General features: G+C 40.3%; 1 protein-coding gene across 4 annotated transcripts; it reads left to right on the top strand.

The window, feature by feature from the left end:
• The first annotated feature begins 10,007 nt into the window (after positions 1-10,007).
• Positions 10,008-23,407, top strand: LOC128016624 (carnitine O-palmitoyltransferase 1, liver isoform-like). Of its 4 annotated transcripts, XM_052601275.1 has the most exons (21): positions 10,008-10,024; positions 10,159-10,308; positions 10,394-10,582; positions 11,222-11,383; positions 11,492-11,634; positions 12,519-12,690; positions 12,788-12,892; positions 13,315-13,452; positions 14,189-14,266; positions 15,596-15,703; positions 16,402-16,486; positions 17,356-17,551; positions 17,747-17,935; positions 18,083-18,188; positions 18,729-18,845; positions 18,981-19,145; positions 19,237-19,368; positions 20,491-20,643; positions 20,876-20,989; positions 21,085-21,177; positions 22,522-23,407. In XM_052601275.1, exons 4-21 carry the CDS (start codon positions 11,243-11,245, stop codon positions 22,606-22,608), a joined length of 2,322 nt encoding a protein of 773 aa, XP_052457235.1. In that variant the 5' UTR covers positions 10,008-10,024; positions 10,159-10,308; positions 10,394-10,582; positions 11,222-11,242; the 3' UTR covers positions 22,609-23,407. The 4 variants fall into 4 exon arrangements, with proteins under 4 accessions (XP_052457235.1, XP_052457236.1, XP_052457237.1 ...); XM_052601276.1 differs by lacking the exons at positions 10,008-10,024; positions 10,394-10,582; XM_052601277.1 differs by lacking the exons at positions 10,008-10,024; positions 10,159-10,308 and having other exon boundaries at positions 10,329-10,582.
• The last annotated feature ends 1,097 nt before the right edge of the window (positions 23,408-24,504 follow it).

Here is a 24,504-nt window from a genome sequence, read left to right on the forward strand (position 1 = left end):
CCCTGTTGACACAACATGATTTAGTTGACTGGACTAGAAAATAATAGTCAAGTCAACTTAAAGAAATTTGTTACCTGGACTAACTCCACTCTAGTTTGAAGTTGTTTCAACAAGATTTTTTTTGTCAAGATAAAAAAAAATTTTTAGGCAGCGGGGTAACAAAATATTTTTAGTTGACTCAACAAATTCTTTTTTACAGTGTAGGTTCACGAAACGGTCGTCCATAAAATGCGTTGCTGTTCTGTTGTAAGTGATATTAAAGAACTGTCTGAAGCCCAAATAAAGTGCTTTAGCTTTCACCTAGAAACACACAGCATCTCCCTGACATGACTTCTTCAACACTAACTGCGGTTACTGAAACTACGCCTTGTTTCTCTGCGTGAACATTTGGGCTGCATTACGCAAATATTTCCACATAGTGACATAGACATGTAGAGGGGTGTTTGAACGAGGCGTTTTGGGGGGCATGGCAGAGTCTTAACTTTTATAAAGAATGTCTCTTTGGATTTGAGACTTTAGTCTTTGCTACTTTACAGATCTTCTTTATGCAACAAGAGCTTGTAACACTCCGAAGAGAAAGGAAAAATAAAAGTCGCATCATATGCCCCCTTTAGCTATGGATTTATTATGAACACACAGCTTTTCGCTTCACAAGATCTTAATTGGTGGATTAGAGTCGTGTGGATTATTGTTAAATTTATATCACCTGTTTGAACTCTCATTCTGACGGCACCCATTCACTGCAAAGGATCCATTGGTGAGCAAGCTTGATAAAATGCTAAATTTCACCAGATCTGTTCAGATGAAGAAACAAACTCATCTCAGGGACAAGAATGACCCTGCATAGGCTAACAGCAATTTTATTACAATAGAAATATTAATGACAAGTGCCTTGTGAATATTTTACATTTTACCTGTTTCTTTGATGAGACTGCATTCTTAGTACTAGAGGCTGTGCTCTATTTTATACAGCATAGCTTTATTTTCATCTGATACAGCTCAAATAACAAATGTAGCATGAACTGCAAAAGATGCACAAACATTTATTGAAAAGCATTTTATTTTTCTGATGAATTTGATACTCTGTGGCATAGAAAACCCACCATTTCTTAAATTGAGATGTATGAGTGACAACAGTGAAACCATGGGAGAACCTGTGACAATTACTGTAGTTGTGATAAGCTGTTGTCTTCTAAAGTAGGAGAATCTACATTTTTCTAGGAATGTCTTCAGATGAACTTTGTGTCTGAATAAGTGTATTACAGCAAATGAGACAGCATGCCATTAAAACATGCCATACATCATGTTTAATACAGGACTGAATTGTGTGTTGTCTGTCACTCAGAGGAATGAAGGTCAAGGAGTACTCTGAGGTTCTGCAGGTAGGCCTACTGGAAAGAAATTGGTTTTAACCTCACCCAACCCAGTCTAGAAATGTATTTTAAAGCAGATGATAATGTTTGCCTTATTGGGTGGAGTGGAAGGAATAAACTTCCCTGTGACTAAATGAAGTGTGATGGGTATTGAAGAGAGGGGACTCAAATGCGAGGGCAAAATGACAGTCTTTAATCCAACAAAGGAAAGCCACAGGAAAATCCAACAAAGGAGTACAAAGATGAAAACTAAGGAAGACCCGAAGGCTGGGTTAAACTAACACAGGAAACCTCCGTGGCTGGAACTACCAGAAGGCTGGCGAGGTGGAGGCTTTGATTGGGCTCAGGGGAGAGCCGGGGATCGGTGCTCGCAGTGCGGGGCGGTAGCGGCGTAGAACAGCAGGTAAGGTTCTGTGGGGTATAAAGGGTGAGCACAGAGAGGTACAGGTAGCGATAGTAGATAACTAACTTCACCCCGGCTAGACAGGACAGGACCAAGACAAACTGCTAACACGGACGCCAAAGGCAACGGCTTCATTCGGAAGTAACAATCTGACAATGAGACACGGGAACGAGAGGGTAGAAGTAGCCCAAATAACAAGGCAAGATGAGAACCAGGTGGAGGGGGAATTATCTTAATGAGAAGTGAAGACAGCTGTGACACATAAGCGAAGAGCGAGGGAGACAGGAGGGGAAAAACCAGCAGGGGGAGACAGAGGGAGAAGAAGAGAGAGATAGAGACAGGATCATGACAAGACCATGACAGTACCCTCTCCTCAAAGAGCGCCTCCAGGCGCTCCAGCGGGGAAATGCTGGCGAGACCGGAGGAAATCATCAATGAGCGAGGGGTCCAGGATATCCTTAGGGGAGACCCAACTCCTCTCCTCAGGACCATACCCCTGCCAATCGACTAAGTATTGGTAACCACGACCCCGACGCCGCCTATCTATGATCCTGCGGACGGTGTAGACCGGGGAGTCTTCGATACGAACGGCAGAGAAGGACGTGGGAGGGGGGGAGCGAGAGGTCGGTTTAATGCAGGAGACGTGAAACACCGGGTGAACACGACGAAGATTATGCGGCAACCGGAGTTTGACGGCGACAGGGTTAACGATCTTGATAATGCGGAACGGCCCGATGAAGCGGGGAGCCAGTTTACGGGAGTCAGACTGGAGGGGTAAATTAGATGTAGAAAGCCAAACCCTCTGACCCGCGGCATAGCGAGGACTCTTGACACGCGATTTATTGGCAGCCACGCACATGCGTCTCTTAGAACGACAAAGTGCGGATCTCACCCTCTTCCAGGTTCGTTTACAGCGACTGATAAAGGTCTGAACGGACGGGCAGTGAGAATCGGTCTCTTGGGACGAAAATAAGGGCGGTTGATAGCCGAGGCAACATTGAAAGGGAGAGATACCAGAGGCTGAGGAGGGGAGGGAATTATGAGCATACTCAGCCCAGGAAAGCTGTTCGACCCAAGATGAGGGATTGCGAAAGGCTAGACTGCGGAGCATGCGGGCAACAATCTGATTGGCTCGCTCGGCCTGGCCGTTAGTCTGTGGGTGAAAACCCGAGGAAAGGCTAGCAGTGGCCCCTATGAGACGGCAAAATTCTTTCCAGAACTGCGAGGCGAATTGCGGACCCCTATCGGACACGACATCGGTGGGCAACCCGTGATACTTAAACACATTATCAATCATAATCTGGGCCGTTTCCTTCGCAGAGGGAAGTTTGATAAGAGGAATGAAGTGCGCCGATTTTGAGAAGCGATCGACTACCGTCAGGATGACAGTCTTGCCGGCTGAGGGCGGAAGACCGGTGATAAAGTCGAGAGCTATATGGGACCACGGGCGAGAGGGAACAGGTAGCGGTCGGAGAAGACCAGCAGGCGGAGAGTTGCCTGCTTTGGTTTGGGCACAGACAGAGCAGGCAGCGATAAAGCGGCGCGCATCACGTTCTAAAGAGGGCCACCAGAAACGCTGGCGGATAAATGCGACAGTGCCTCGAGCACCGGGATGAACCGCTAGTCTAGAAGAATGGGCCCATTGAAGAACCGCTAATCGTGTGGGAATGGGGACAAAAAGGCTGCCCCTAGGGCAGTTACGGGGAGTAGCGACGTGAGAGAGAGCGCGTTTAACCTGTCTCTCGATTCCCCAGACCGTAGCCCCCACCACCCGACCGGAAGGGATAATTTCCTCTCGGGGGGTGCGGCCGACCGAGGGATCGAAGAGTCGAGACAACGCATCTGGTTTACCGTTCTTAGAGCCCGGACGGTATGAAATGACAAAATCAAAACGCGTAAAGAAAAGGGCCCAGCGAGCCTGACGCGAGTTCAATCTCTTGGCGGAGCGAATGTATTCTAAATTGCGATGATCCGTTAAAACAATAAAAGGGACAGAGGATCCCTCTAACCACTGCCGCCACTCACCCAACGCCAGGCGGATGGCGAGGAGCTCTCGATTCCCGACATCATAATTACGTTCAGCGGGGGAAAGGCGGTGGGAGAAGTACGCGCAAGGGTGTATCTTATTATCCGACGCTGACCGTTGGGAAAGAACGGCTTCCACCCCCACCTCGGAGGCATCGACCTCAACGATAAACTGTCTAGAGCTATCTGGGGTGCGGAGGATGGGTGCGGACGTAAAAAGGGTCTTTAGCCGGTCAAACGCCTCCTGCGCAGAACCGGACCAACTGAAACGAGACTTAACCGAAGTGAGGGCAGTGAGTGGCGCGGCCACCTGACTGAAGTTGCGTATAAAGCGGCGATAAAAATTAGCAAAACCGAGAAAGCGCTGTAGCGAGACACGAGACTCAGGGACGGGCCAATCGAGCACGGCCTGGACCTTGGTAGGGTCCATCTTGATCCCCTCTGCCGAGATAACGGAGCCTAAAAACGTTATAGACGAAGCATGAAAGGAGCACTTCTCGGCCTTAACAAAGAGTCGATTCTCAAGCAAACGTTGGAGAACGCGGCGAACGTGCTGCACATGAACCTGGAGAGAGGGCGAAAAAATCAAAATGTCATCGAGATAGACAAAAACGAATAAATTGAGCATATCCCGAAGGACGTCATTGATCAGAGCCTGAAAGACAGCGGGGGCGTTAACCAATCCGAAGGGGAGGACCCTATACTCGAAGTGGCCGAGGGGCGTGTTAAAGGCGGTCTTCCACTCGTCCCCCTCCCGAATGCGTACGAGATGGTAGGCGTTACGTAGGTCGAGCTTGGTAAAGACTTTTGCCCCCTGCAGGATATCGAAGGCTGAGGACATCAGTGGCAAGGGGTAACGGTTCTTAATCGTGATGTCGTTCAGCCCCCGATAATCAATGCATGGGCGTAAAGAACCGTCTTTCTTCTTAACAAAAAAGAATCCGGCGCCGGCAGGCGACGAGGACGGAACGATTGTGCCGGCGCTGAGAGACTCAGATAAATAATTCTCTAAAGCCTCCCGTTCGGGAGCAGAAAGAGAATAGAGCCTACCCCGAGGGGGCGTGGTCCCCGGGCGGAGATCAATAGCGCAGTCATACGGACGGTGGGGCGGAAGAGACATGGCTCGAGAACGGCTGAACACCCCTCGCAAATCGTGATACTCCTCCGGAACCCCAGTCAGATCTCCCGTCTCCTCCTGCAACACAGAAACAGAAGACACGGGGGGAACAGCCGAGGCTAAACACTTAACATGACACGACAACTTCCAAGACAAAACAGACCCCCTAGCCCAGTCAATGTGTGGATTGTGAAGTTCTAACCAAGGGTGCCCCAGTACTAAAGGGGTAAAAGGAGATTGAAAAATTAAAAAGGAAACTGTCTCTTTATGGTTGCCAGAAATGGTTAGAGTTAAAGGGATAGTCTGTTTCTGTACCCTAGGTAGGGCGCTGCCATCAAGGGCAAATAAAGAGGTGGAGTCTCTTAGCGGTGTGAGCGGAATACCTTGTTGGAGCGCCCACTTCTCATCCAAAAAGTTTCCCTCGGCCCCAGAGTCGATCAAGGCCGCACAGGAGGCTGACGACCCCGCCCACTGGAGATGCGCTGGAAGTATCGTGCAGGAAGTGGAAGGGATGGACTTAGTGGTAGCGCTCGCCAGTAACCCTCCTCCTACTGGCGAGCGTTGGCTTTTACCGGACACGAAAACACAAAGTGAGAGGCACTAGCACAGTACATGCAGAGGCGGTTAGAGATCCTCCTCTGACGCTCCTTAGGCGAAATACGCAGACCACCCAGCTGCATGGGTTCCGGTTCTGAGTGGGAGGGGCTGACTCGAGGCGGCGAGAAGAGACTCTCCTCTAGGCGATGAGCACGACGGCGCTGATCAAACCGTCTCTCCACCCGGATGGCCAGGTCGATAAGGTCGTCGAGCCGGGCGGGGATTTCACGGACGAGGACCTCGTCCCGCACCTCTGGAGACAAGCCCTCCAGGAAGCGAGCAGTCAGTGCGGGCTGGTTCCACCCACAGGTGGTAGCGAGGGTCCGGAACTCAACGGAGAAATCCGGCACGGATCGTCTTCCCTGCCGGAGTGTGGAAAGTCGACGGGACGCCTCCTCTCCGTAGGCGGAACGGTCGAAGACCCGGATCATCTCCTCCTTGAAGCGCTCAAAGGTTGAGGTACACTCTGCCTCCGTCTCCCAGTTGGCCGTTCCCCATTCGCGAGCCCGCCCGTGGAGGAGTGAAAGAACGAAAGCCACCTTGGCCCTCTCCTTAGCATATGTAACGGGCTGGAGCGAGAATACCACCTCACACTGGGTAAGGAAAGCGCGGCACTGAGTTGGCTCACCCGAATAGACCGGAGGATTGTTTATCCGAGGCTCCGTCTGACCCGGAGGAGAATAAGAGGCGGAAGGCTGGAGACGCAGGTTGTGGACCTGGCTGGACAGCTCGGACATTTGGGCAGCCAAAGAACCGACGGCGTGTCGGGTAGCGGAGATGTCTTCCTCATGCCTCCCGAGGAGGACGCCCTGGTGCTCAACGGCGGTCTGGAACGGACTGCCACTCGCTGAGTCCATCGTGGTCAGATTGTTCTGTGATGGGTATTGAAGAGAGGGGACTCAAATGCGAGGGCAAAATGACAGTCTTTAATCCAACAAAGGAAAGCCACAGGAAAATCCAACAAAGGAGTACAAAGATGAAAACTAAGGAAGACCCGAAGGCTGGGTTAAACTAACACAGGAAACCTCCGTGGCTGGAACTACCAGAAGGCTGGCGAGGTGGAGGCTTTGATTGGGCTCAGGGGAGAGCCGGGGATCGGTGCTCGCAGTGCGGGGCGGTAGCGGCGTAGAACAGCAGGTAAGGTTCTGTGGGGTATAAAGGGTGAGCACAGAGAGGTACAGGTAGCGATAGTAGATAACTAACTTCACCCCGGCTAGACAGGACAGGACCAAGACAAACTGCTAACACGGACGCCAAAGGCAACGGCTTCATTCGGAAGTAACAATCTGACAATGAGACACGGGAACGAGAGGGTAGAAGTAGCCCAAATAACAAGGCAAGATGAGAACCAGGTGGAGGGGGAATTATCTTAATGAGAAGTGAAGACAGCTGTGACACATAAGCGAAGAGCGAGGGAGACAGGAGGGGAAAAACCAGCAGGGGGAGACAGAGGGAGAAGAAGAGAGAGATAGAGACAGGATCATGACAAGACCATGACATGAAGTCCTTTTAGACTGTTTTTAATGCCCCGACCTGTTTCTCCCATGTCTCCCTGAGAGCCTTGTTATAGAAACTGAAGCGTATTGCCTATTGCCATCTTCTGGTTGATTTTAAGCATGACATTTTGTCTGGTAGGTTTGTGTTGTCTACAAATGGCAGAATAAATAATTTACCTATGGACATTACTTCATATTAAAAATGTACAAATGATTCATTTCATGTGCATCACACAATATCTATAATATACTAACTAAATACTAAATTAATATTTTTTTAATAATAATTCTACAGTTTATTTGTTTTAAAAATACTGTTATAATATTATTTATTAGTTTAACATAAAACAAATCCCCTTAACGTGAACATTACAGAGCTCTGAACACTCTCATGAAGTGCATGTTTCATTCATACTCGAAGCCTCAGGGCACTCTCGTGCAGAAAGTACAAAATAAACTCAGAGAAATAATAACTTATGACATGCAGGAAATCCCTAATATGGACAAAAGAATCTGTCTATCACTGTAGCTGAGCTGAATAAAAAGCAACAATGTTACGGATACAACGTGAAGACAATAAACACACGATTGCGAAAATATATGGTTTATGTGTGTTTTTTTTCCAGTTATCTCCAATAAATAAACTATATGAATAATGCAGTACTGATTGACATATCATTTAGTATAGAAACTATAAGATACATTTCCTGCCTTATTCTGTGATAAAAATGGGAAAAATGTGCAGTAGCCTTTATAAACCAACCATAAAATCGCCATTAGGAAACTACTGAACAAAAATATTAAAGCCATTTGCTGCAGCTAACATTACTTCCAAAGGCTACACACAGGAATATAAACAACAGATGTGCATGCTCTCTTCACATGGTTCTTGTAAAATAATAATAATTTCATAAAGAGTAAACATGCACACGCTCTGCTGAGAACTCCAGTCACCAGCAACCGCAGACGTTATTGAAGCAAAATTACTGAAGATGTCTGAACGTGATGGATCATCCCGGATGAGATCGTCAGGTGAGAAGTCATCATGTGGATAATTCACTGCTTAATTATTCATTCATTAATTTTACTAATAGCTATATTGGGCAGGCCTTCACAAAAGGGGGTTTAATAATAATAAAGAAAAATGAATAAAGAAATTGCCTTGACAAACGGGCAATTTGGGCATCAAGGGGAAAAGGCTCTGCAAGTGCCTGCAGTACCAAACAGGCAAATGTTTACTTCAAGAATGAACAAAGTAGTGTTGATGAGTTTGAAGTGCAGTATTTGACCAAACAGATCAAACTATGTGAGGAATTTGAACAGCGCTCTGAGCTGCTGAGGACAGTCGCACAGTGGCGTGTAAATTTTAAAGATGTGATATTGTGTGGTGATAACTTGTTAGTGTTGTTACAATGGGACAAAGAAATGGTATTATTGTGTATTTACACCGAAATTTGTTCTTCTACTTTTTACGACTAAGGCCCAAAGACTCATTCCCTTGTCTCTCGTATTTTTCTTCTAAAGAAAGCAGTAATCTGATGTGTCCTTGTTTCTTTAATCTTAAAAAGGTTTCAGACTGTGTTCATTTGCCAAGACAACGAAAATCTGCCATCAGAAATCAGAACATATCACAAAATCCAAGCATTTTTTTCCCTTCCAATTTCTATGCTACGTATTTATTATTATTGAGTTTTCTACACTATGAAAGAGTACCTTCTGAGCCGTAAAGCTTTCAACAGGGAACAGGTTGATCCATGTAAACCTAAGCTGAAATATGAATGAGCAGTAAACTGGGAAATTCAGACAAACAACATTTTGGACCATTCTCTGTGGAATTGCAAGTATCTCCAGCAAATCCTTTGGCACAGATGCAGAAGAAGGGTTCTTCTCCAATGCCAGTCACACATGTCCCTCCAGTATGACACAGGTTCACCTTGCAGTAATCCCTAGAGACACACATAAGCAGAAGAGAGTGGAATTAAAAAGATTAGACTGGAATTAGATCTTATATTATAATTTGGCAACAGACCGAGTGGTCCTGCATATTAAGCTTCGAGAGATACAACGGAGTAAAAAGGGAAAGAACACTTTCCACGCTTCTCAACAGGATCAGGAGAGTACAAAAGATTAGAGATGTGAGCAGCATAGCCAATGCATGCCTACTTTCTAGATAAGTGGACATGAAACAGAGCTCATATTGTGTTATTGTTATGTTTATAAGAATTAGTGCAGCACAAAATGTATCCAAAGAAACATAAATAGCAAACAACTCAAAAGAGCGGCCTAATCAAAGGCAGCTCATGTTTTATTCGGGAAGCATCAGCATTCATTACACTTCATTCTGGCAGACCAACATTACAGAAAAGGCATGAACACAATGTAAGCATATACATCCGGACGGTTAGAGATCCACATTCTAAGTCCATCTGCATTCCATTTAACAGGATAATATAATTATTTGGATAGAATAAATAAAATATAATGAATTAGACAAATAAAGAGAAATCAAACCACAGATTGTTTTTTTTTTTTTTTTTTACTATTAAAAAAGTTTTATGATGCAGATGCCTTTGTACAAGATGGTCTAAACTAGACTAAGGGGAAATGATACACTACATGAAGTAAAAAAAAAATAAACCTCTTCATACAATAAGCAACATTAACTATTTAAGTAACGTACTGTAATGCAGTATTATTTCCTTGTGCTTTCTGTATTATAACAGGTAAAAAGTTTTCAATCTCTGAGCGATTTTTTTTTTTTTTTTACCGCTAGGTCTCCTGACGTCATCCCCAAAGTGGAGCAGCTAGACTCTCAGCACAGGGTGCGCGCACTGTTCACGTGCACGGATCTGTTGTTGTGTCACACTCGTAACCTAAACGACTCCATACTATTGATAGCTTGCGCTTTAAGAAAAATAAATACGAAATTCATAAATACAAAAACAGTACTGTGTTTTTTTTCGGATGTTTCGTTGAACTAAGTTGTCTACACTGCACTATGCATAATTTTTGGGTAAGCGATTACAATTACATTAGAAATCTTCGAATACTAGCCAGTTCCGTAATCCTATTATCCCCTATTGAAAGTTATCAGTAAACACCCCGTGGGGCTGTGGTAAACATGCTTTGTTTTGTCTCATCGTAAAGAAATTTATACAGCAGCCAGACGGTCCACTCAGCCTTCACTTCCGTGTTGGGCACGCGGTGAAGCACGTGATCCTTTTATGCGCTCTGATCGGTTACTTCCGACTTGGATGATGAAGGTCAAACCTTAATCTCGAATAGTTATAATCCAAGGTATTTGATATTGATATTATATTTAAAGAAGCCTGTTTGAAGCCAATTTTAAAATGTTTTACCATTTTGTTTGTACATCTTTTAGCCATATGGACATCGGAAACTAGACGGGCGATAGTAGTGCTCTGTTGTTTAGTAACAGGCGGGGAGAAAAATCTAGCAAAATAAACGTGGCTGTCCTGAACTGGATTCATCGTCCCGTTCCATCGAATGCATGTCCAATTGTACAGTTAATGTGTTTAGTCTTGCCAGGAGATCAAATAATCAAAAGACGGTAAGTCTAGCATAGAGTTGACATAGATAAGTTTGTCATCACGGGTGTAAATAACAGTCCATCGGGTTAGCCTTAGCTCACTTAGTCAACACACATGAAGATAACAAACCTAGAGCAGATTCAAAGGTGTATACGTGTCATTTACGATTATATTGTGTAATTGTCTTTATTAAATCGCTTGATTTAGTTGACTTTGATAGATAGAGGAGGAAAAGGTGGCCAGATCATCAGGTCTGTATGCATTGCTATGTGCTATTACATTTGCAACTTTCCAGATTCAAATTTTCTGGTTTTAAAAGCTCTGCAAAATCGAAATAATCGTATTATGTAATAAGCCGGTATGATTTGAATATGAACTTGAATGAGTCAGTCAGTGATGTAAGTCCACAGCCGTTCCGGTTTAGAAATATTAATGACTTAATTATAATTGATAAAGTTGAAGTATTGTGCTTGCTTGTTGAATAGGAAGGCAAGAAGGTAATTAAGTATTAGTTAGTTGTTGGATGTTCATTTATTACCATCAGGTTATAACATTATACAATTTTTTGTATACGGCACAATGACAGCATGTTACAGTAATTTGTACTTTAAGCTAGTCCCCTCTTGTGTTTTGTACTGAAGAGTTTTGTTCTTTCACAGAACTGTTAGTGGTGATTCAGGATGGCAGAAGCTCATCAGGCTGTGGCCTTTCAGTTCACTGTCGGCCCTGATGGTATTGACCTCCAGCTCAGTCATGAGGCTCTTCGGCAGGTCTACCTCTCCGGACTTCACTCCTGGAAGAAGAAATTTGTACGCTTTAAGGTACTCTGAGTGTGTTTTTTACATTTTCTGTGGAAGTGTTACGTTTTCAAGATCATTTGTAGATTTAAAGCCGGTCTTGGAGAATTAGATTTGTCATTGTGCCTGCAGAATGGGATTTTGAATGGGGTTTACCCAGGAAGCGCACCAGGGTTCGTGCTGGTGTTGGCGGGGTACTTGGGAAGAGCACATTATTTAAAAGTGGACCCTTCCTTGGGCCTGTTCGTCAAACTTGGCAAACTTGTCCCAGTCAGGTATGTCTGGTTTATTTGTGTTGTATGTTAATTCATATGTGAATGAATTTTGAAATAATACATCCGCCTTGTTGTATTGTGACATGGACTATCATCATCAGTTGTGTTGTGATACTTTACTATCAGGAATCCTCTCCTTTGGCCTTATTGGGTAGTGAAGGGTACATTCTATACAGAATTAAGTATATCGGCAGTCTTCCTGATAACTTACACCTACTGAATACTAAGAATTCTGTGGAAGCTTGTTTATATCACTAAAAAAACAAAACAAAAAACTTTATAGCTTTTTTCTCAGAATTGGGAGCTTACATTATTTTTAGTTACAATGTCAGAATTTTGAGGAGATATAAACTCACGGTTGCAAGTTATGTAGTCAGAATTGTGACATATATACGAATAATTGTGAGAAATAAAGTCACAATTGCGAGATCTAAACGAGAAATTCTTTATTTCTCAGAATTGCAAGTTTACATCTCGCAATTCTGACTTTTATAATTACAGTGGCGAAAAAAAGTAAATTTTTTAGTTTTAATAAAAAGTTTCCATCGATTCATATAATAGTTTTTTCACGTACTATTTTCCCCTTGTTATATAGTTTAGTTATATAGGAATTATTATTAGATGGGAAGTAGGAATATTCAGAAATGGCATGAGTCCATCCAGTTTAATATTTTAAGATGCTTTTAGAACAAATAAGTAATGTTTGGATGACTTGCAAGTCTGGTAGTAGACTTTTTTTTTTCTTAATTTAGTGAATGATGCACAGTTTTTTTTCTCTGTAACCAATTACAAAGTCAGGAAGTGTTTGATGCCTAGTGTTTTAACCTGTTCAAGTTTTAAAAGTAATCTAGTGTGTTCCATCCTTTGTTCTTCTCTTTTTGCAGTAGCTACATGTCTACACATAAGCAGATGTTAGTTGGAGGTGTCATGGTGGGCACTGGTCTGTGGATTGCCATCATATACAGCATGAGGACTGTCCTGAAGGGTCTGCTGTCTTGGCATGGCTGGATGTTTGCTCCCCGTGGCAAAATTACCTGTCAAATTCGACTATGGCTGGTGTGTATTTGTGATAACTGTTTTTTTGGAACAGTTTATGCTCACTAATACATTCTTGGTTGTTTTAAACCCTCTTATTTGTTCTCTGACATTGCAGGTCCTAGTGAAGATTTTTTCTGGCATGCAGACACCAATGCTCTACAGCTTCCAGAACTCTCTCCCTAATTTACCTGTGCCATCTGTGAAGGAGACCATGAGAAGAGTAAGTTATTCACCTTTGCAACAACAATCAGATCAAAACTCAATCAAATGCTGTTTTTATTAAGATGTTTTATTGAGTAATCTAAACGTCAGATCGGAAAAGCCAGGAAAAGCTGCACTTCGTTTAGTTTTTCAATGTGAATTTTGATCACTTGTTTCCAGAGTTAACTTGCTCAGGTGATTATCTACTGATTTTGGAGGTAGGTTGCACAGCGTGGATGAAGTGAGTTAACTTACTAAAACATGCACGCTGTTAAGAACGGTACTAGAAAAACAAAACTAGCTCAATTGCTGGCATTCATTATGAATATGCTTGGATTTCAGTTAATACTAATTTCTTTGACAACCCTGGCAGTGACATTTTGCTTTAAGGTGTGAATTTTAGCTGGGCTTTCTTGTTTTCTCGAAATGTTGCATCCATAGTATCTTGATTCAATCCGGCCACTGCTGAGCGATGAGGAACACCAAAGAATGCAGAGCCTTGCACTTGATTTTGAGAAGAACCTTGGACCAAGACTTCAGTGGTACCTCAAGCTGAAGTCTTGGTGGGCCACCAATTATGTAAGTAAAACACATTTCTCAACAAATCAGTGACCTTTCAGTGAAGAACTGCAGCAGGAGTTTAAGTTCTTGCATTATGTTGTGTGATATCTTCTCCTTTATCAGGGATGCGGACTACTTGCATTTTGGCAAAGTTTGATTAATATTTACAAATACTGAAATAATTTGACAAATGTCGTTTGATTTGTGCATACCTGAGTAGTTCATTCTTATTCACAACTATGTTGTAAAATATAATAGAACAGAATAGAATACATTAATACATTATACATATTCCATCTTTAAAATGGCAAGCTTAATATTTCATCCTTTATACAATTACACACACTACCATTCAAAAGCTTGATAACAGTATTTTTATTTTTATCTATCTTTCAACTTTTCATTGTTATAAATATATATTTTTCCAATGAATTCTGTTCTTTTGAGGTTTAAATCTTTAAAGAAATTGTGGTTTTCACAAAGATAATGAGCAACTGTGATGATCATAATATTTTATTTTAGATTTTTAGATTTGGAAATAATTGGGTTAAACTTTATTTTAAGAGGGTGTCATTGTTACTTTAATTATACATTTTGTTACAGAGTAGGATTAATTACCAATGTTCTATAGGGTTAGGGTTAGAAATTGGTTTTGGTCTTGGGTTAGTTGCATATAATTATGCATAATTGACTGTTATTACTATTTTGCTGTTTTTTCCTTTTCATCTTGGAGTTTGTTTGCTGTGTGTTTCAGGTCAGTGACTGGTGGGAAGAATATATCTATTTGAGAGGTCGTGGGCCAATCATGGTTAACAGCAACTATTATGTAATGGTAAATAGACCTTGCGGGCTTCACTTGCATATGCAGCTACAATGTGGAGTGTATATATACAGTGGGTATAGAAAAGAATCATCCCCCTTTAAAATAAACACATTTTGTTGCTTTGCTGCCTGAAATGAAGACGGACAAAGTTTTTGTTTTATCCAGCTGTATTCACTCAGTGCTACTTATAACATCCAAGCGACAGATGTAACTGCAACATATCAGGAAAAACAAAAAACAAAAACAGAATGACTGAGTTGGAAAAGGATCACCCCTGTCCTAAAAATGACTTTTAAAGTCAATCAGGTGTAACTAATCACCTTCTCAATGGCACACAAAGCCATTTGCCTTTCAGCTGTGATCATCTGTGGTCACGTTGCTTTGCTCAGCATTAAAATAACTTTCCTGAAGCATTTCCGAACATTTCTAGTAGTGCAAATGAAGTAAACAATCAGCTATGAGTGGCAAGGCACTGTCAAAAGGATAAAGTGGTGGACAAGCACAAATAAGGGGATGGATACAAAAAATAAATAAAAAAGAAACTGCTTTATCAATGCTTAGAAGCACAGTGAAGTGTTACAAGGGTTACAAGAAAAAAAAATCTCCTCTCGAAAGGCCACGTGCAGTCACGTCTGAGCTTTGCCAAAACACACCTCATTCTGATTCTGAGGCAGCTGAGACTAAAATTTTATTAATTGGCCTCAACACTAAATGATATGTCTGGCAGAAGTCCAATACAGTTCACCACCCAAATAACAGCATCCTACAGTAAAGCATGGCGCTGGTAAAATCCTGTTATGGGGGAGTTTCTCTGCAGCAGTGACTGGAGCAGTTAAACTCCACTGAAAATCTGTGGAATGACTTGAAGACAGCAGTCCACCAACACTCACCATTAAACTGAACTGAACTTGAGCAGTTCTGCAAAGAAGAGTGGTGTAGATGTGCAAAGTTAGTAAAGACATACTAGTAGAGACAAAGTTAGTAGATACAACAGACTAAAGGCTGTAAATAAGGCAAAAGGCGGTTTAACAAAATACTTGCATCCATTGATCCATTTTTCTAGCTCTGTGATACTGTTTCTTTTTTTCTGACATGTTGGTGTTATATCTTTCACCTGGAAGTTATAAGTTGCACTGAATACAGCTGGATAAAACAAAAACTGTGTCCATTCGGCTGCAAAGCAACAAATGTGATTATTTTAAAGAGGGGTGATTCTTTTCTATACCCACTGTAGATATATAATAGTCGACAGAGTTTGACTAGATCATATTTTTGTTTGGTCTCAATTAGATTATACATGCATTCTTGGTTTCTGAAACCATTGTTTCCTCTGAACAGGACTTTCTTTACGCCTTTCCTACACATCTGCAAGCAGCAAGAGCCGGCAACATCATTCATGCTATCATGCTTTACAGGATGAACCTGGACCGGGCTCAAATGAAACCGGTTAGACAAGCTACCATATTTTATTGCATCTTTTCTAATAGTTTAATAATTGGTTTTAACCAGCGAGGTTAATACAGAAGTAAAAAAAAAAGGGCTTTATAATTTAATGGCCCAACACTGTAATAACGTATGCCCTCTATCACAAATAAATGGTTAGCACTAACTAACCTAAGGCCTGTTACTAAGAAGATTGATCTCTTTATTTAATCTGGTGAATGTTTCTATATTTCATGTCTCCTGATCATATGGTCAAAATGGTTAAAGTTTTTGCACTAATGAACATGGTTCCACTCTGCTCTGCTCAGTTGGAGCAGCTATTTAATATATGAGGAGACGGGTAAGAGTAGCCAGTCTGATAGACATATAATAATAGACATGTTATTGTATAGGTTCATTGGCAGTTCCATTGACAGTTTATTCTTATGCATGGTAATATAATAACCTTGTAATGACAAGCTGGTGACCAAGGGCTGCACTGCTTAAAATCCCTCTCCATTCATTCCATTCCCTTCCTTTTATTTTATATAGCATAATTGTTCAGACTAGGACCCCAGTCAGTCTTCTTATATCCTAATGATTGCATAATTCTCTCTAGAGCTTCCAATAGTGATTTGTGAGCCTTATCTCATCTGTTACGTTTGTTTTTCACTAGTTCCTCCATCCATCTTTTATTTGACCTCTTCCTTTCTGCTTCACAGTTAATGCTTCAAAACACCATCCCTATGTGCTCGTCCCAGTATGAGTGCATGTTCAACACCAGTCGCATCCCAGGCATAGAAACAGGTACTGAACAATGATAGTCTTTGTGCAGAGAATTTATCTTGAGGCAAATTCAAGTTATAGGGCAAAGTACTTTATATTCCACTTTCCACTGCATGCACACTTTCTACAGTTTTAGTTTAAGGAGCATTGACCGTTCTAGGGTTCTACAGTATAAGGGGGTGGGGGGAGGGAGAATGTAAACCGCGGGACTATCTGTTTTTATCTGAAAGTGGAAGATGTGTTCAGGAAACCTATTTCAAATTTTGACTCTAAAGTGGTTCAGAAATTACATACTTCAGCTCTGACTTCCACATTAGTTCCTTCCTTAATCATTTGCAGCCCATTTTTTTTTAATAATTGTATTATATATAATTGTATTATTGTGTAATAATGGTGTGTATATGTATTTATTTGTATTTGAGTAAAAATATAGTAGGACAGTAATATTACATTCTATGTCAATATATTTTTTAAAAATTGCATTTATTCCTGTGATGACAAAGCTGATTTTTTTATCCATTACACATGTCACATGATATGCCTAAGAAACATTATTATTTATTACCAATTATCACCTTATTACATTATTACCAATGTTGAAAACAGTTGTTTCCACAAATATTTGTTTTCCTAGAGTTTTTTAATATTTAGAAAGTTCATAAGAACATTTTGTTGTTCTTAATTGTAAAAAAAAAATTAATTTTCAATTTAATTCTTTCAATTTAACACACAAAATTTTACTGACCTTGAATGTTTGAAAGGTATTATGTGTGTGTATACATTTTCTTTTTCATTGATTTTCATTGTAATGTAAATGTTTGACTACCTACAAAACATTTCTTTCTTTCTTTCTTTCTTTATTTCTTTCTTCCACCTCCATCTGACTATAGACACACTTCAGCACATGTCTGACAGCAGGCATATTGTGGTGTATCACCGAGGCCGTTACTTTAAAGTGGGGATGTTTTATGATGGGCGGTTACTTTTGCCACGGGAGATCGAGCAGCAGCTGGAGAAGATACTGGCTGACACGTCAGAGCCACAGCCCGGAGAGGAAACCCTCGCTGCCCTCACCGCAGGGGACAGGTATTCACAACGCACCCAACCGCAGGAGTCGCTACCGTCTTCCTTTAATTCATTTCTCTGATCACTTGTCACCACTGTAAATCTTCAGAGGGATGTCAATTTGAAACGAGGCCCTTCTTGTATCTTCTTATCATTTTTACTGAACAGTCAAAACTATTTAGGATGGAGTAAACACTTGTTGTCTGTCTATGTCAGAGTGCCTTGGGCCTGTGCCCGTAATGCCTACCTCAGACATGGCAAGAACAAGAAGTCTCTGGATGCTGTGGAGAAGGCCGCTTTCTTTGTTACACTAGATGACACAGAGCAGCGCTATGACCAAGCAAACCCTGTGGAGTCCCTGGACCGTTACGCTAAATCGCTGCTCCATGGGAAGTGTTATGACAGGTGAAGAAGAAACCATAGCATGTGTTAAGAAAGACCACCTCCTTCTATGCCCCTTTGAAATGCTTTTTCTTAGTCTTTAGGTAATCATTACTGTAACTCCGAGTAGCTTTTATATGATGTACATTTTATTGGTCAATTTCTCCATAGGTGGTTTGATAAGTCCATAAACTTAATTGTCTTCAAGAATGGAACGGTTGGCCTTAATGCAGAACACAGCTGGGCTGATGCTCCTGTTGTTGGCCACCTCTGGGAGGTACACATGCACAAATACTCTACCCTTCAAAGGTTGAAGTCAGGAAGATATTTTTACATTTTAAAACTTTGTTGTATACTTTTATTCAGCACTTAAATTGATTACATTGTTACAGAAAATATTTTTTCAAATAAATGTTCTTTTAAGCTTTCTATTCATCAAACTGTCCTTAAAATCATTTTAAAATGAGAGAAAAAAAGGTAAATCACCATATTAGAATAATTTCTAAAGCATCATGTGACATTGAAAACTGCATTAATGGCTGATACAGATACAGCTTAGCTAAAACAGGAATAACATTTTTAAATATATCAAAAATTGGAGAACAGTTATTTTAAATGGTACTAATATTTCAAAATATTGCTGTTTTTACCGTAATTTTGATCAGATAAAGGCAGGTGAGCATAAGAGACTTCTTCAACAAAGCAAAACAAAAAAGCTTAACATCCCCAAACCTCTGACGAAAAATCACTTCTATTTAATGAAATATAAAATATTAATGTGCTGCTAATGTACATTTTGATGGCATTTTTCATAAAGCAAGTGCTCTCGATGGACCCTGTTAAGTTGGGCTACACCGCAGATGGCCACTGTAAAGGAGAACCTCACCATAATCTTCCTGGACCTCAAAGACTCCAGTGGAATATCCCAACTGAGGTCTGTGTAGGATTCACTTTGTTGTAAAAGTTCTGATAATAGCTCATTTTTTCTCATTCTGTTTAAGTGGATATGAAAGGACCAAGACTTCTTTTGTTTAATGTTCTCTCTGTTGTGTTTTGTGTTTCATGGCAGTGCCAAACTATGATTGCCAACTCTTTGTCTGTGGCCATGGCTTTGGCTGATGATGTGGACTCTCACATCATCCCCTTTAGTGACTTTGGGAAAGGCTTGATCAAGAAGTGCAAGATCAGTCCTGATGCCTTCATCCAGCTAGCATTGCAGCTGGCCCATTATAGGGTGAACGGTCTTATCTGAAATGTTGCAAAATATTCTAGCTTATCGCTCACTTGAAATGGTGTAATGATGTCAATGTTTTTTCATTATACAGGACAAAGGAAAGTTTTGCCTGACGTATGAGGCGTCCATGACACGTTTATTCAGAGAAGGCCGTACAGAAACTGTGCGCTCCTGCACCATGGAATCCTGTGCTTTTGTCCGTGCCATGATCAACAACAAAACGGTATCATGCCAAAAACCACCCTTAAAAGGGATGGTTCACCCAAAAATTTTAATTACCCCAATATTTACTTGCCCTAAAGGCATTCTAGGTGTATATGACGAATACAGTCGGAGTTATATAAAAAAATGTCCTGGCTCTTCCTAGCTTTATAATGGCAGTGAATGGGTGTTGACAAGTCCAGTAGAAGCCCAATAAACTGTGTCCATCCATCATAAGAAAAGTTCTCCACATGGCTCTGGGGGGGTGAATAAGATAATTTAAAGAAAATATAATTACAGCTTTGTAAACCATAATCTCTAGCTTCCGTTAACTGGTATGTGCATACACGAGAGAGTGCTGTTCCAGCGGATGACGTAGGACATAGATGAGAATATGCTCGTCTGGCGAGAACCAAGTTTTGTTTACAGAAGGAAAGGAAGCAAAGTTTGTTTTGTTTTGTTTTGCTCTCTCCTCCGTGCATTTGTCACCTCTCACCAGAGCTTACACTATGCCTACATCCTACTGGAATACTGCTCGAAAAAACTAAAGCCAACCGATGCTCAAAAACCAGCCAACAATGCCCGACAACCGAGCGTCGGCTTGGTGTATCCCGGGCTTTAGGTTTACTATACCAGCACAAATAGCACAGTAGCTGTTTATTTAATCTGCATTTGCTTTAGCTATAGCATGTGTTGTGGGGTAATGTATTATAAGTAACGTGAGTTAAGTAATCTGATTACTTTTTTTAGGTAACTAGTAAAGCATTACTTTTAAATTTACTAGAAGATATCTGAGTTACTTTTTTGAAAATGTAACAGAAGTTACTTTGTTTTCCCATTTATTCACTGACACCTCTTCTGTCCCTGTGTTGCGTGAAATTAGGAGTGAGGTTCAGCCTGAGGCACTTTTGGTGTAAAAGGGCCTTTACAGTTACCAAAAAAAGAGTTACTTAGTAACGCAAGAAGTTACTTTTGTTATGGAGTGACACAGTATTGTAATGCATTACTTTTAAAAGTAACTTTCCCCAACACTGACTTTAGCTACTGCTTTTCAAGATTTGACAAATGCAGTTTAGTGCTTACGGGTCACTGATTTACTGCTCCCATTATTGAAAATTAATCTTCTGTTGTTGTTGTTTTGTAGACAGAAGAGAAACTTCGTTTACTAACCCAGGCGGCTGAGAAACACCAGCAGATGTATAGGCTGGCAATGACTGGTCAGGGCATTGACCGCCATCTCTTTTGCCTCTACGTAGTGTCTAAGTACCTTGGACAGGACTCCCCATTCCTCAAGGAGGTGGATTTTTGGATTTATGCATTTCAGAAATTCAGATAATAATTTAATTTGGAAAAACATATTTTATAAGAATTGATAGTGTCCTGATTTTTCTTCTTCTTCTTTTATGACAAATTAATGATAAAGGACATTTCTGCCTTTGAAGACATTTGTGTATTTGCCTTGCTTAGGAGCAATGTATCTTATATTCTTAAAAAAATATATATTTTTAATTCCCTTCCTGTCTGTTCAGGTGTTGTCAGAGCCGTGGAAACTCTCCACTAGTCAGACTCCTTTGCAGCAGGGGGAGCTGTTTGATCTGGTGAATCACCCAGAGTATGTGACCAGTGGAGGAGGATTTGGACCGGTCAGTCTGTCAAAGATTTCATAATCTGCTAATATTAAAATTCTTTGGTGAAAGGATGAAATTGAACTTTTTATTTTATTTTTTTTATAACTTAGGTTGCAGATGACGGTTATGGTGTGGCCTATGTGATTATCGGTGAAAAACTCATCAATTTCCACATCTCTTCCAAGCATTCTAGTCCAGAAACGGTGAGAACACACACAACCTGAGAATCTGTGAAAATACAGAAAATGCTGGTCCTTTTTCATTATCAGTGACAGTAGATGTGTCATCCAAAGGAATGTGAATTTTGGGGAATCAAATAACTGCACTATAAAAACATACTGTAAGTTTCAGAACTCAAAACTTTCCTGTTAGTCTAAAAACAGTTTATATTGAAGCCAGTCTGCCAAAACGAAAGCTTGTGGAATGTGCCTTTTTATGATGTAACAAGCACCGTCATCCGAAGAAGTATATTTTGGCCTTTATCAGTGGCGCACGACATGCGATGACAATGTAAGTTTCATTACATTATACTTTTCTTGTTAGCCTATCCAGTTGAAGCCACTAGATGCAGCGCTGCTGCGATGTTCTTTAAAAATTTGCAGAAAAAGAGAACAACAATGTGGAGAAGACGTTGTTTACATCAAAACTGAAACCAAGCCATTCATTACTTTTTTTCTTCCATTTTGACAGTCCTAATCACAACATTAGGAAAGAGTGGATGAGCTTTATTTTTAATGAAGTTCCAGACTGAGTCAGTAAGAACTTGGTTCACTTCATTTTAACGCAAATTTGTTTAAAAACAAATGTTTTTAATCTTGGTTAAATTATAAGTGGACCTCTGAGAATAGTATCAAATAAAAACAGAGGCAGTTCATGACCCCTTTAAAATACACATAATAAACAAGTGCTCAACTGAGGTAGATAATTTATCCGATAAGAAGGCATACACATAAATTCTGATGGAAACACTTTTACAGAATAAGTTCCTCAATGTGCTACAAAAATCATATGTGACTTTGACTCAACAGATCATGTGATTGGATAACTGGACTTACCAGTGGACCAATCACATTTCACACTGCATTGCATCTCCAATGTTAAGTCATTCTGAAATGCCTGAGCCAATCAAAATGATCTGCTATAATTAGGCTACCTCCCAGAACCACACATGATTGCATTCCCAAACGTCAGGCATCTGCCTCTTTACGCAAGATAACAATACGTCATTTGTGTTCCAATGCTATATCCTATGCATACTGCATTCATCTGAGGCGCATGCCATTATTATTGCAGAAAAAGAGCCACAGTGACTTCTTCGGATGCAACAACTTCCATTTTTATTATTTAAACTTTGCACCAGTTTCTCGAGAAGTGACTGTTTGCTCACTTGTACACAAGAGATGGAAACTGTGCTTTATTCTCAAAGGTTGAATGCAATATTCCATTCCTTTAGAAGCGTACATGGATAGTGTTGTTCTTAAATGCTTGGGGGATTTCTCTTTCTTAATCATTTATTTATTTATTTATTTTGCATGGTTTTTCTTCAGGACTCTCATCGCTTTGGAAACAATATCAGACAAGCAATGCTTGCTATGCTGGATCTGTTTCAGCTTGACAAGAAGGACCTAAAGTGATTTGACTGGTGAAAGGATTGTGCTTTTAATGACTCGTGTCACCTCAATTGTATATCAGCAGCGTTGAGAGAATCTCATTCTGTTGTTATTTGTGCTGGTGCCTTAACACATGTCTCAACTGCATTACCAAGACTATTTTCACTTTCAGCTTTCAGTATATTTTACTGAGATGTACAGTTTCATATATATTTCAATAGATGACATTCTCTTGATAAGATATCAAGGAGCATAATATTCACTTGGCTGAAGTGTTGAGTCGCAAATCAAGCGATACTCGGCTCTCCATTTGTGCTTTAAGTTTGCAGTCTGATATTTGCAGTTTTTCAAATTAAGAGTTAACTTATGAAGGAAATGAGGTTATGCGGATTGATAAGTTTCTGAATACCCCAAGTGTGCAGTCTTTTATTATGTATTTTGCACACATTTTGCTCTCCACCTGATTGAATGGGTTGCTATCGTGTCGATTCAGCGTTGAAAGGTCACTAGGTTTTAATGCGGGATGTGTTAACGCTTATCATATGCCTTATCACATTAATTGTACATTTTATTTTTATTTGAATTCATTTAATTTCCTTCCATCATATTTTAGGTTTTGATTTGACTGTAATCATTTTGGAAATCATTGTCAAAAAATGATTCAAGTTCTGGGAAAAATTGAATATATTCTGAACTCCGTTATTTATTTTGTATGCATAATAATGTGTTAATGAGTAAATAATGAGTGTTCTCTTAAAGTACATGTATACATTTATTTGGAAATTCAGAAGAAGCATTAAACATACCATAAACATATTAATAATGGAAGTCCTTTTTTTTCTCAGTTATTCATGTCTGGTCTAATAAAATAGTGTTGACTTATATTATATATAAGATTATTCTCGTAAATATAAGTAGGATGCTTCACTAAAGATAGACTCTGGGAAATCTTAAACATAATTTTTACTTTCACATTAAAGTTTTGTTGAATTTATTGCAGTTTCATTGCATTTCCTATTTTCAGTTGATTTGTATGAATTACTGGTGTTTTTTATTCAGGCCAGAGTCCAGTCATTGACCTATGAAAGCCATCTCTTCTAAGTAGGCTGCGTGAATTGAACCGTGTTCCTGTGTTATCAGTATGACATCATCCTAAAACAAAGAGAAAATGTGGTCAAGCCTTTATTTCCTCTAAAAAACTAAACGCAGAACTTTGGAAGTGTCTCTATAAAGAATGTTGTGTGCTAAAACTACTTATTTAATTGTTAATTCCCACTTTATATTAGGTGTATTGCTGCTTTTGAGATGGGATACGAATAAGGTTAAGGCAGTACACATTTAATCATAAACACCATCATTTATCTGGGCCTGGTTTGCATTTTAATATCATTGTACTCTGTAATAAGAAGAATTTTTGGATAGAGTTTCAGATACTTTTCATAACTGTATTGCTGCAGTTGATAATTATGTTCTTATTTGAAGAGATCTGCTCTCTTCATTATAGTGCTGTGTTGTGTTGCAAAATGAAATGTAAAAAGTAGAAATAGGAGATTTGATCTTCCCGTTTTTTTTTTTCTTAAAAAATAAGTGTACGTTTTTATGGGTCTACGCACCCTGAGCCATTAGAGTGCTGTAATTTGATCCTTTTTTTTTTTTTTTTACTTCAGTCTGACTTTTTTAATAAAATAAATATTTCTTTTGAGACCCTTGCAGACCATCAGATTTACTATTTTTGCACAGATGCTTCATTATTTTCATGTATTAGTGATCCTCCTAATGCCAATTTTAACCAGTTTGGATTTGGTTGCCTTCCTTCTATCATTTGAGTCACATCTTAACTGGCAAAGCAATTTGAAAATATGAATGTTCAACTGAAACTAGTTACATACTTATACATCTATTTGTCTAAAATGAAAACTA

Source organism: Carassius gibelio, chromosome A7, assembly GCF_023724105.1.
Source record: "Carassius gibelio isolate Cgi1373 ecotype wild population from Czech Republic chromosome A7, carGib1.2-hapl.c, whole genome shotgun sequence".
In the NCBI taxonomy this organism is placed as follows: domain Eukaryota; kingdom Metazoa; phylum Chordata; class Actinopteri; order Cypriniformes; family Cyprinidae; genus Carassius; species Carassius gibelio.